The 11,885-nt window shown below is 25.8% G+C and overlaps 1 protein-coding gene and 1 long non-coding RNA gene across 2 annotated transcripts; both read right to left on the bottom strand.

The window, feature by feature from the left end:
* Positions 1-5,643: 5,643 nt before the first annotated feature.
* Positions 5,644-6,044, bottom strand: LOC126898386 (uncharacterized). The gene is made up of 2 exons (XR_007702240.1): positions 5,788-6,044; positions 5,644-5,717 (listed from the first exon to the last, which is right to left on the bottom strand). It is a non-coding gene; the product is annotated as an uncharacterized LOC126898386 (long non-coding RNA).
* A 1,748-nt stretch (positions 6,045-7,792) lies between these two features.
* LOC126898304 (cytosol aminopeptidase-like) lies at positions 7,793-9,367 on the bottom strand. Its single transcript, XM_050672246.1, has one exon. The coding sequence runs from the start codon at positions 9,275-9,277 to the stop codon at positions 7,793-7,795; it is 1,485 nt and encodes a 494-aa protein (XP_050528203.1). The 5' UTR covers positions 9,278-9,367.
* Between the last annotated feature and the right edge of the window lie 2,518 nt (positions 9,368-11,885).

The raw sequence follows: 11,885 nt of genomic DNA, 5'->3' as shown, positions 1-11,885 counted from the left end.
ATTTTCTAGTAATAATATTAATTTTAGTTCCAAGAAACCTCGTAGATGGTGGATTATAAAATATTGGTCTATTGTTAATATAAACCAATTATAAATTTTTTTTGTTTTTGTCAGATATTACAAATACGGTTGGGTTGGTATGTTCAGGAAATTTTAGTTTTTTGAAAAAAATATTTATTTATTCGTCTTCATTAATGTTGTCGCCTTCCAAAAAGTCCCCATTAGATATTATGCACTTGTTCTAATGCTTCTCCAAATCCTCGAAACACTTCTCAAACTGGATGTTTGGAATAGCCTTCAGCTAATTCAGCGATGCAATCCAGCGAAAATGGAGTCTTCGATAAAAATCCTTCGATCTATCTTTTTTAACAATCGAAAATCGCCCAACTCATAAAAATACGTCTTATCTTAGGGGCTGCCATTGACAAAGTAAAAAATGAATTTCCAGCTAAATTTTTTTTTTATAATTGGACTCTCCAAACCTACGAAATTTAAACATTTCTGTTATTTTCTGAACACACCTGGTATTATTTAAATCAATCACTAGTTTTCTAATACTAATTTATAGTGGGTGGTAAAACTTAATCAAATTGAATTTCAAAAGTTTCTTATATATAATAGTTTCATATATAAAAAATTTATTGCATAATTAAATTATAATTATAAAATTTCGTTGTCATTAAATCGCTAATACTCAATTTCTTTATATTTTTTGTTTATGCTTATTAACTTGTAATCACTCATAACTTAACTTTATCTAGTTACCTCAAAACTAACTGATTTCTCAAGTGAAAATCATACTAAACAAAATCCTACCAAAATTGAATATTTGTTGTAAATGTGAACACTTGTTTCTTAAAAGGTAATAATTCTAGTTAAAATAATCAAATATCTTAGATAAGAAATAAAATTGTTCCTATTGATACTTAGACTAATTAATTAAAAAAATAGCTTGCAATTTTAAAACAAATAGGTATTAACTACTTGATTTTTAGTAGTCATATAATATAAAAATAAGTATATTTCAATTTCAGTTGTAAATAGCACAAATCTATGCATCATAGATTTTTGCTATTTAATTTATATTTTTACACGCGTTATATAAATTATTTATTAATTTATATTTATTGTTTGAAAACACTGTGAGCTTGTAAGTGTATTAAAATTTGTTGTATTCGTCTTATTTCATAAGAGTTGAACTTTTAGTTTTACTAATTGTCTCATAACAATAATTTAAAAATCATTTATTTCATGTATTTTGTCTGTTAATTGTTGTCAGAATAAATAAAATTAAAATATTGTAAACATAGAAATAAACCAGTTTTTTTCCTATATTTAAATTTTCCATCTAGATGTTGTTTATCAAATTCACCCTTTATATATTCCACTAGAAAAATATTAAAAATAATTTAGTCTTTTAACTAGTGCCACAACTTTGATCTAATAGTATAATACTGATCACAATTATTCACAATTTGATAAATATTTTCGTTATAATTTACCTTCAACAAAATGAAGGCGTTAGAAATTTGACATCAATTTAGTAATTTCATAATAGGTATTTAGTTTTTAAAAATCAAATTTGAAATTAATTTTGTTCTATCAGCAAGTGTAGTGCGCCTACACCTTGATTATTTTTATTTCCACATTGTAGATAAATACTAATCATATTACACTAATTACTATTAGAAATAAATACATTTTAACTATTAAATCCATAATTGTGTTTTAAAAAACACCAATAGAAACTTAACTGAAAAAGTAGATTAAAAGAAAAATATTCGGCTTAAGCCACTGTTTTGTATGACTAAGTCGACAGGAAATGGGTCGACCGGTTTAAAAAAACCACGCCAAACAGCTGAACTCACGCCTACCGATTAAGACCACTATAATGTAATCTTTAATTTACAAATAAACACACTCATTGCCATTTTGAGTTCTTAAGCAAGTATAATAACGTTAATTTGAATATACCACAACATATTCTTAAACAATACCATAAAAAAAAATTACTGAGTAAATGTTTTATATTGTACAAAAAAAGTTGAAAAGCCATTAGCATTGAAAACGATGAATAGTTTTTCAACTTTCCAATCTCATTTCCATATTATTAAATGAGTAAAAGCGTCTGAACATTTTTCTTTGTGACTCTTTATACTTCTTATAAAATAGCTTTCAATGAAAATTGAACTTTTAATACTTATATTCTTCTTATGAAACGTCTCCACAATAAAATTTAAATGTATATTTCATTACGGAATTATTTCAATATGATCATTTACTTAATAAAATATTACCGTTTTTAAACTAAATATGAAATTTATATTAATTACACATTATATACATTTAATTATATATCAATAGTTCAAAAATTACAATGAGTCTAATGTAAAAATATTTAGAAATTAAGAATTTATTATATTTTGTCATGCACTATTGATCAGAGTTGATAGGGTTTTATGCAGGTGGATAAAATAAACGGACAAAATCAAATTTTTATAATTATTTAGAACATGCCATAATTTAATTATGCAAAATCAATTACTAATCACTTTTAAGTTTAAAGAAATAATAATTAAGATTATACACTGAAATGATAAAGTAAAAGTAAAATAAAAGCAATTAAATATTAACATTAAATATGTTTTGTTAGAACAATGACTTACATTAATTTGGTAAAGTTTTGCATTGTGTTACAATTTACTAAGTTTTGTTCATTTTGTCCATTTTATTCACTTTAACGGTGTCCAGGACAAAATCAAAATAAGGGGATAAAACCACATCACTCTTATTGATGCTTTATCAAGATTCCGAAGTTCTATGGACAATACTGTTTTATTAAAAATATAGACAAATATTATTATAGTGTCCTAAGTTAGTAGTTATTTATTATTTACTCATAATTTAAAAAAAGTCCTAACCCGTCTGATTGATGCTTTGAATACTGAATGTTTACAGTAATTTATGTTAAGGTCCGATGGTCTACTTCGCTGGCGATGAATCATAGATGTGTAATAAAAAAATATATTGACGGACAATTCTTCTATAATACATATGTATGTTTATTCATTGAAATAGATTTACTATTGAGAGGGTTTGGTTTCCAACGAAATCTCTTTGTCGATTTATTCTATCCAAAATTTTTCTCATTTTTTAATATAAGCAATAAACCTTCAATAGCCAATATTAATAGACATTTTTCAAAATGTATTTTTTTAACTTGGCACGCGCCTTAGATTTTATTTTACTATTTTTTAAAAGGCGTTCAATAAACTTTATGTGACCTAACGTAATCACCAAAATATATTCCTATTTATTTATTTTTATCATCTATTTAACACATACCGTCGAAAATTTACAAAATTTGTTTTTTATATTAGCCCTGGATATCATGATTATTAAGTATTCTTTTTCATTTATTATGCAGCTTAAATTTAAATATAAGCATTTGGCATCGAATAGTTTTTATGTTAATTGATTCAATCACTCCTTCACAGCTTTAAATATAACCTTCCCTATAAACAGCTTTTAGTTATTAAGAATTTACTTCTCTATTTAAAGTTGACGAAAATTTTTAATGTTGATTAAGTAGTAATACAAATTATATAATTTTTAAACTTTTCACTATAAATACAGAACATCTTGAAATATAAAATACTTATATATATACAATAAATGTTATTAATTTAATTCAGTGTTTATTTTTTCCCATTTAATTTGTAAATGAGGTATTATAAATAAATTTCCTAACTAAAAATTTAATTTCCTTCATTTTAAATGTTTGAGTCAAAATTAAAACTTAACTATGAAAAATAAAAATATTTAAGCCTAAAAATTGTTCAAGCACTAAATAACTATCATAATATGCATCAATCATTGTAGATATTCCATAATTTTAATTGCAAAAGTTTGTTTTAATTCGATTCCAATAATAAACAACGAAAAATTCTTTAAATTTCATAAAGGATTTTGTTAAAAAAAAAAAAAAAAAGTACATGCCAGGTGTGTGAAATCCTACTTTATATAATAGAATAGCTAATGTAAGTACAATAATTCAATTATGTATAATTTTTACTGTATATGATAATATCATTGAAGTAATCAAATTGACAGTATTTGTTTACATACACACTTGTGGTTCACGAATAGATCTTATCATAAGTAGAAATTATTGTTGTACATTTAATTATTATTTATTCTGTCCGTCTAATGCAACGAATAATTACTTGGTTGAGAAATTGTTAGTGGTTAGTCGAATCGTCTGCATAAAAACATTTAAAAAACCCTAACCACGCCCTTCCCGTAAAGAGATCACACGGCCATGGGAGAGTTCATACTGAACAAGCCAAATTTAGTAACTTCTAATTATCACCTTGAATAACAGCTAACGGTAGTATAGAAGTTATAGCATGAATTGTACGTGTGTTAAATGGATAAAATCCGCCAAACTTATTATACTACATCCACCTTAGAAATTGGTAGACTAAAACATTTATGAACATAATAAATAAGGAGTTTGTTGCTTTAAAGGGTCTAAATTTCCGATAAGTCTTGTAGAAGTATCAACAAACTGAAAGCTTCTTGAGTATTACAGCTCAGTGAATGGCTTTCATTTTCGGTTTATCATAATTATTATGATAAACCTAAATGAAAGCCACCCACATAATAATGATGACCAAAAACGCTTGAATATTTTATTACTAGTATTATATTATTATTGTAATTATAATAGTAAGTAAATTGTCTTAAAACAATAATAAAATTTATTTCTCATTTAATTTATTTACTGGATATTTTTTTAAGTTGCTGAATTATTAACGATATAGTTATTAATAGTATAGATAAATTCAACACATACATGAATAATATAGCATAGTATTATTATTTTATTATATGAATTTATTTAAAAGAACTTGAATTAAAATTAAAATTTTATTTTAGATGGAAATAAAAATTGTATTTATTATTACCAACATTACGTAAAGCATATTATTGTAAATAAATGATGAAGTTTCCTATTTAATTAAGAGTTTGTAAGAATATAAAGTTAGAAAATTCAATAAAATTAGAGATTCGTGTTAAATTTAATATTTTGTTATACAGTATCAATCAATTTTAAATGGATAATCAGCGAATTATTTATTTTTTTTAAGTTAGGTTTCCGACGACAATATTATTCAATTCTTTTTCTTCGGGGTTCACAAAATGAACTTAAAACTTTAAAAACTGTATGCATAAATAATTCTCTAGGAAGAACATAAAAGTTTACTGATAACTAAACTTGATTGAGCTTATTTATTGATATTAGAGAAATTTTCATGCATACTATTTTAAACGATTAAATATTTCGAAGAAATAATAAGAGCAAGTGATTTTATTAAGACCAAGTATTAATTGTTTTGAAGAAAGTTTCAACAATTTCGAATTAATTAAATAAAAAAAACTGTTACAAGTACATTTTCACCAAAATAAACATGCCAATTTGATTGTAATTTAATTTTTTTTATAATATTTCTAATGATCTAATGATCTAGTTACTTTTCTTTGTAAAATAAAATATACAGCACTGAAAAATTAATAGTTTTTGTCATACTAGTCAATCATAAACTTAATGTAAATATAAGAATATTATTTATAAATATATATAATGGAGTTTATAATCTTGTTGGATTAATCCCTTCTTTTTTTTTAATAAAAACCCAAGTTGCGTTTCTGTACTGAAATGTAAAGTTATATTTTATTTTTTTATACATATTTATTATTTAAACAATAAAAGAAAAGCATTACCTGAAATGTAAAGAAAACAACAATAGAAGTTTATATTATAATATTAATAGTATAATATTCATTAAGATTTTATACTTAAAATTATTTAAGAGTTGCAAAAGAAAAATAAGTAATTTGTAATACATTAACTATATCATGTGTGTCGACTGCTATGATGATAAGAGTATACATCCTCTTATCATTCATATCAGTCGATCACACAATGAACTTAAAATTTAAAATTACAATGAATATATAACGTTGTTTTCTTTATATATATATAATTATCAAGCTTATAGTTAACAAGTTTCTGACTCAGAGGTTTAGCAAAACTTAAATATTTTGAATTACTTATTTATACTTCACATTTATGATTTTTAAAATTAAAAAAAGATAATACATTTATCAAATTTTGTAGGCATCATGAATTAGGACAGATGATCATTTTTATTTCTAATTATCTAAGTCTACATGTCGTGATATTGATGTGCACATTATTGGCCTGTGTTCTTTTACAGTAAAATGTTATTTGAAGTTCTTATTTACAAAAATCACTTATATAGTTAAGTTAATAAAAAATGTTTTACTAAAAAACTTGTTCACTTATATGTATTACCTTCAGAGGTCTTTTTATCATATTAAATATAGCTATTAAAAATTTACATGATTAAAATAATTGTGTTGCGAAGATAAAATAATACAGAATAGTAAAATAAGGTTTTATGTATATTACTGCTTATAACAGAATTCCGAAAGCGCCTGTGACACTTTTTAAAACTATTATTGAATTTATAATGAAAAATGTGACCGTATGAGAATTTACAATTATTATATTTATATAATAATTTATCTATTTATTATAACTTTAATTGGTTTAAAGTTTTTTAAACGTCTAAAAAATTTAATGTAGTTTTGATTTTAAATATAATTTTTTTTTATAAAAATTTGTTAGTTTTTCATTTCTAACTCACTTAATATTTTAAAAGTTATTAAATTTTGATTTAGACAGATATATATTTTTTTTGTTTTTCCCTTTATTCTGCAAATTTTTTTCATTATATTTAATCATTTTAAGTTTTTTATTCTATATGGAAACTTGTTTTAACATAGAAAATTAGATGTTTAGGTGTGAGAAACTCAGTAAAAGCATAATTTCGATATATCGGAGACAATGTATCCACTTTTACGATAGGGATCGAGAAACACCTTTAAATTATTCACTATAATTATTTTCCTTTTGCGATATTTTTAAATAATTACTATTTGTCATTATTTAAAACTAAAGAGTAAAAAAAAAATAGAAAATTTATAGCTCGCCAATTTTACTTCCCACTAGAAAAAGTCCAGCAGTATTTTTATAATTAATACTGAATTATATTATGATATAATAAATAGATACCATATACAACGTCATTGTTTCATCGCTTTAATCATCCAAATTTATTACTCGTAGTAGTGTAAGTATTGTATTTAAGGTTTTAATAAAATCATATTCCTAAAGTATTTTACTTTTATTTATCTAATGTAAATGTTTCAACATATTATGATGTATCAAAAATAATAGCCTTAAGTTTATTCAGTTGGCCAAATTAGGCAGTGCTTAATGATGGGTTGTGAATTATTATACTTCTAGTGTTTTTAATTAATTGATTTTTTTTAATCGTATTCTTTTTACATTATTGAAATAATTTAACTGTAATATTTATGAATACGAACATATAATCTGTCCACATTTAAGGAAATTGAAAATTTAATTTTAACTTGACATGCATGTGAATAATTTCTACTCATAATTAATAATAATTATTAATTATAAATAATTTCTTCATATCATTTTTCAAAAAAAACTTTTTTTAAATACTTGTCAATTTTTTAAAAAAAATTTCTATGTAATCATAAATTTTACAAAATATCTCTTCAGAAAATATGACTAAATGTTGTAGATAATGAACTAATGATATTTTAATAAAAAAATATGTGACTAATTTTGATAATTGTTTAATAATTTTGATTAGAATTATTACATTTAATTACGTTGTTTATTAAATTCACTAGTTGGTGGTGGGTTATGGGGACATACTCTCTGATATACCATTTGAATTAGTGTTCTAGTTAATCGGCCGGTTGCAAATTCTTCTCTAAGATATGGGTAAGTGATGGTATCAGTATTTATAGTGACTCCACCGATGTCCAAATGTGCGTATTCTATGTCAGAATCGAGTGCCACAAACTCTTTACCGAAAGCCGCGTTCTTTGCAATATCATCGATAGTGCTGCCACCTTCACCTACAACTGACATATCGGCCAATGGGTCCGATGTAACCATTTTTCGTTTGCGATCATAGGATGGTAATAACCAAACACGATCACCTGTAGTAGCACCAGCTCTCTGAAATTCTTGGCTTAGAGTTTTGCTAGTTGTAAATAATGGTGTAGCAAATTCTCCAAATACTCGATGAGTAGCTCCACTTAATGTATTAACATTGATTAGCGTTTGTGGTCTAGTGAGTGATGCATAAACAAGTGTATCTGCCATAGCTAATCGACTAGCATATTTAGTGTCATCTACATTAATAGAGACTCCATTGAGAGCTGTAAACACGTCACTCACGTGCATAGCAGTACCACTAGTAGCATTTTCAAATAAAGGAATGTAAGCATAAACATTGATTGGAAGACTGAGTTGAGCTATGCCTTTCATCATACCTACAAGAGCAGCACCTGAAGCTAAATGCTGCTTCTTATTTACTTGATCAGAGCATTTCCGCAAACAAATACCACCTGTATCGTGCGTGGTAGCATGACCAACAAAAGCTAATGGTTTCTGAGTTTTGTCACCACCACAATATCCTAAAACTGCGAATAAAGGTTGTTCGCATGAACCTTTAGAAGCTTCTAGAACACCATATAGTTTTTTCGCTTCTATCCAATCTTTATCTTGTATATCGACTGTTATCCCACAAGGACATAACGTTTTGGTCATGTTATCCGCAAAAACACTTGGTGTCAATATATTTGCAGGAATTTCTGTGAACATTCTAGCTAAGTTTTGTGCCCCACCGAAAACTGCACCTTGATCAAAAAGATTACGGTCATCTTGATTAAATGGTTCGACAGTTGCTGGTGGACTTTGATTTTTTGTTGACTTCGTTCCTTCAAATTTCCAGCTAGCTAGTGTTGCAGCTTCGGCGACTGATTCGGGACTTGTCATTCCATCCGTAAAAATTTTTGTGCTACCTTCGTTTTGAAGTAGAACAACAGCTTTTCCAATCGCTCGACGTATATTTTCTTTACCTATGTCCATAAGTTCATTTTTATCCATAGACACACCTTTTGCACCAACGTTTGCTATCGCTACATTTGGGTATTCTTTATCTAAATTGTTGAATAAAATTGCATCACCCACCTTAACACTTGAATTTGCGACAAGATTTTGTAAAATTCCACCTGATCTATCGTTAAATGCTGTTGCTTCCGTAGAGAATTCAATAGAATTGCCATTTTGGTACATACCCAACACTATACCGTTACGACTTCCATGTGATTTACATTCGTTAGCATATAAGGCCCTACTAGCAGTTGACCAGCCATTTTTATAAACTCTTCGTTCTATGCTGCTTTTACTAATTTGTTTAATACTTCCATTAAATAACTTTAAAAAAACACTATTCATTTTCATTAAAATATATAAAATTAACAATTAAAAATAATTTCGTACACCAAAAAAACAATTTGGATAAACAATTTGTCAGTACTGAGTTTGGCACATCACTAAATAATTGTTGTTATTTTTTATTGTTGATTCAAATTTTTTCGGCCATGATATTTTAATGAGCCATATATTAAACAAAAATCTATGAAATTTGAAAAATAAATAAAATTATAACGAGAAAAAATTATTATTCGAATTTTAAATCAGGCTGAAAATATATCCCATGATAGAAAAAAAATATATATATATGGGTTGTACAATGCGTTTAATTAACTGCGTTATACTTAATATCTTTTTAAGTATAAAACATATAATAACCTTTCAAAAGTTTATTTTATGCTATGTTTTATAATTAAAAAAAATTAGTCCTATCACTCCTTTCTTCTTTAAAATAGTATCAACTTAAGTTTTTTAAATGGAAAGATAAATGTATAACTAATTTAAAAATAAGAAAATAATCTAACTAAGAAAATGCTTGATTAAAAACAACTTCTAAATCAGTATTTTAAAAGATATTAGCACTTTATTTGAAATATTTACAGATGTATTCAGTTTTGGACTGACGTTTCAAACTCATTGCAGAGTCTATATTCGAAGCAAGGATTTATTATTATTAAGGATTTTTTATATAACAATATAAAAAAATTCTAAGAAAATTTAGTTTATTACTATAAAAATATTATCCTTGATTAACTTTCTTAACGGATTATAAAAATAAAACAATATTAATGTATACTATATGTTAATGTAATAATTTATTATCTATTATAAATTACATAGTATGTAATAAAATGACTATAGAAGATACTATTAATTTAATTCGAATTTAAATTATAGATCAAGGTATATTGTTCATTGAAGTACATATTTAATAATTTTGTAATCGAATAAATGTAAAATATCTCCCAATCAAATATTTTATCATGTATAGAAGTAAAATTTATAGAACTACTCAATAAAACTGTTATAATTCAAATAAAATAAAAATAATGATGATGATAATAATAATGGAAATGAATGATGGGGTCTTGGGTTTTTGTATAAGGTGAGAACCTGATGTTGTGATTCTATCGGGGTCGTATGGTTCGAGGGTTTAGAACAATAAAGACAAGTAGATATGAAGAAATAAATGTATGTCCTCTTTATTGAGGAATATGAGCTAATAAATTTGTAAACACCTTTAATAGGACACTGAGGTAACGGGGTGGTAATCCGACCCTCGAATACCCAGTCGAAGTGTCTATTAATACAATCAAATACACATTAGGTTTTTAAACTCTTTTTAGGCACGGGGCGGTAATCCGACCCTCGAGACCCTGTAATGTGTATATGTAGTAGGTGTGAACAAACTAGCAAAATTATTCTTGATGTTAAAAGGAGATTATAGATCTATTGCTTTATTGTTCTTTACTCAGATTATTAACTCTAAATAAATGGGATAATATAAATTGACTTACCTTAGTATTCTGTAATGCTCAAGAAAATAAATGAAGTATTTACCAGAAATGCCAATTTTTACTCAATATTATTTATTTATGGTAATAATGTCTTTATAGACTAAAAGAAGTTTTAAACACAAATAAGGTATACACAATAAAATAACTCAAACCCAGCTATGATGTATGGTTCAAAGTGTTGGGCAGTTGATAAGAAAGTAGAGTAGATAATGAGTGTAGCAGAGATGTAAATGCTTTAATGGATGAGTGGAGTAACTAGAAAAGATAAGAGCATATAAGAGGGAGTATAGGTGTAGCGTTAATAGTGGATAAGATGAGAGAAAATAGACTTAGATGGTTTGGTCATGTAATGAGAAGAGAGAAAACGAAATCTGTNAAGAAATATGTCTAAAAATACATTGATATAAATCTACTGTAATAATTATAAGAAATTCTTTAGTTGTGACAAATTATCTATTTTAAGTAAAATAATATGTAATAAATAACACAAATTGAGTAATAAACAGATAATAGTAAAAGGTCGTGACACTTCTTGCATAGATAGATGAATTAAATTTAATATAAAAGGGCATAAAAACTGTCAATCTCTCTCACTACCACTTCACCTTATGAACTTTTAACGAATGCAAGAAGTGGCTTGACAAAATACGATTTTACATAGAAAATTGAAGTATATTCATTTTTTCAACATTAGTCCTGAAATCATTAAGGTAAATTCATATTCAAAGTAAATATAATGAGTACATAAATTAAGTAGGAAACCAGAAAAAGTAAAGTGATCTCTAGAATAAAATATTGTCTAAATAAATAAAGAGAATCAATAACGTTTGTACGAAGTTAGCCAGCCTAGTCTAATCTTTGAGTGGGTTAACTGTGTAGTCAATACTAATAAAGACTCTCTTGCGAAGATAGAGAACCCACTTGTGGTTCCTATACTACTCGAGGTTTTT

Source organism: Daktulosphaira vitifoliae, unplaced genomic scaffold (genome assembly GCF_025091365.1).
Source record: "Daktulosphaira vitifoliae isolate Bord-2020 unplaced genomic scaffold, ASM2509136v1 Scaffold_2, whole genome shotgun sequence".
Taxonomy (NCBI): Eukaryota; Metazoa; Arthropoda; class Insecta; order Hemiptera; family Phylloxeridae; genus Daktulosphaira; species Daktulosphaira vitifoliae.
The sequence above is the reverse complement of the archived record's forward strand: the minus strand, read 5'-3'. Positions and strand labels throughout refer to the sequence as shown.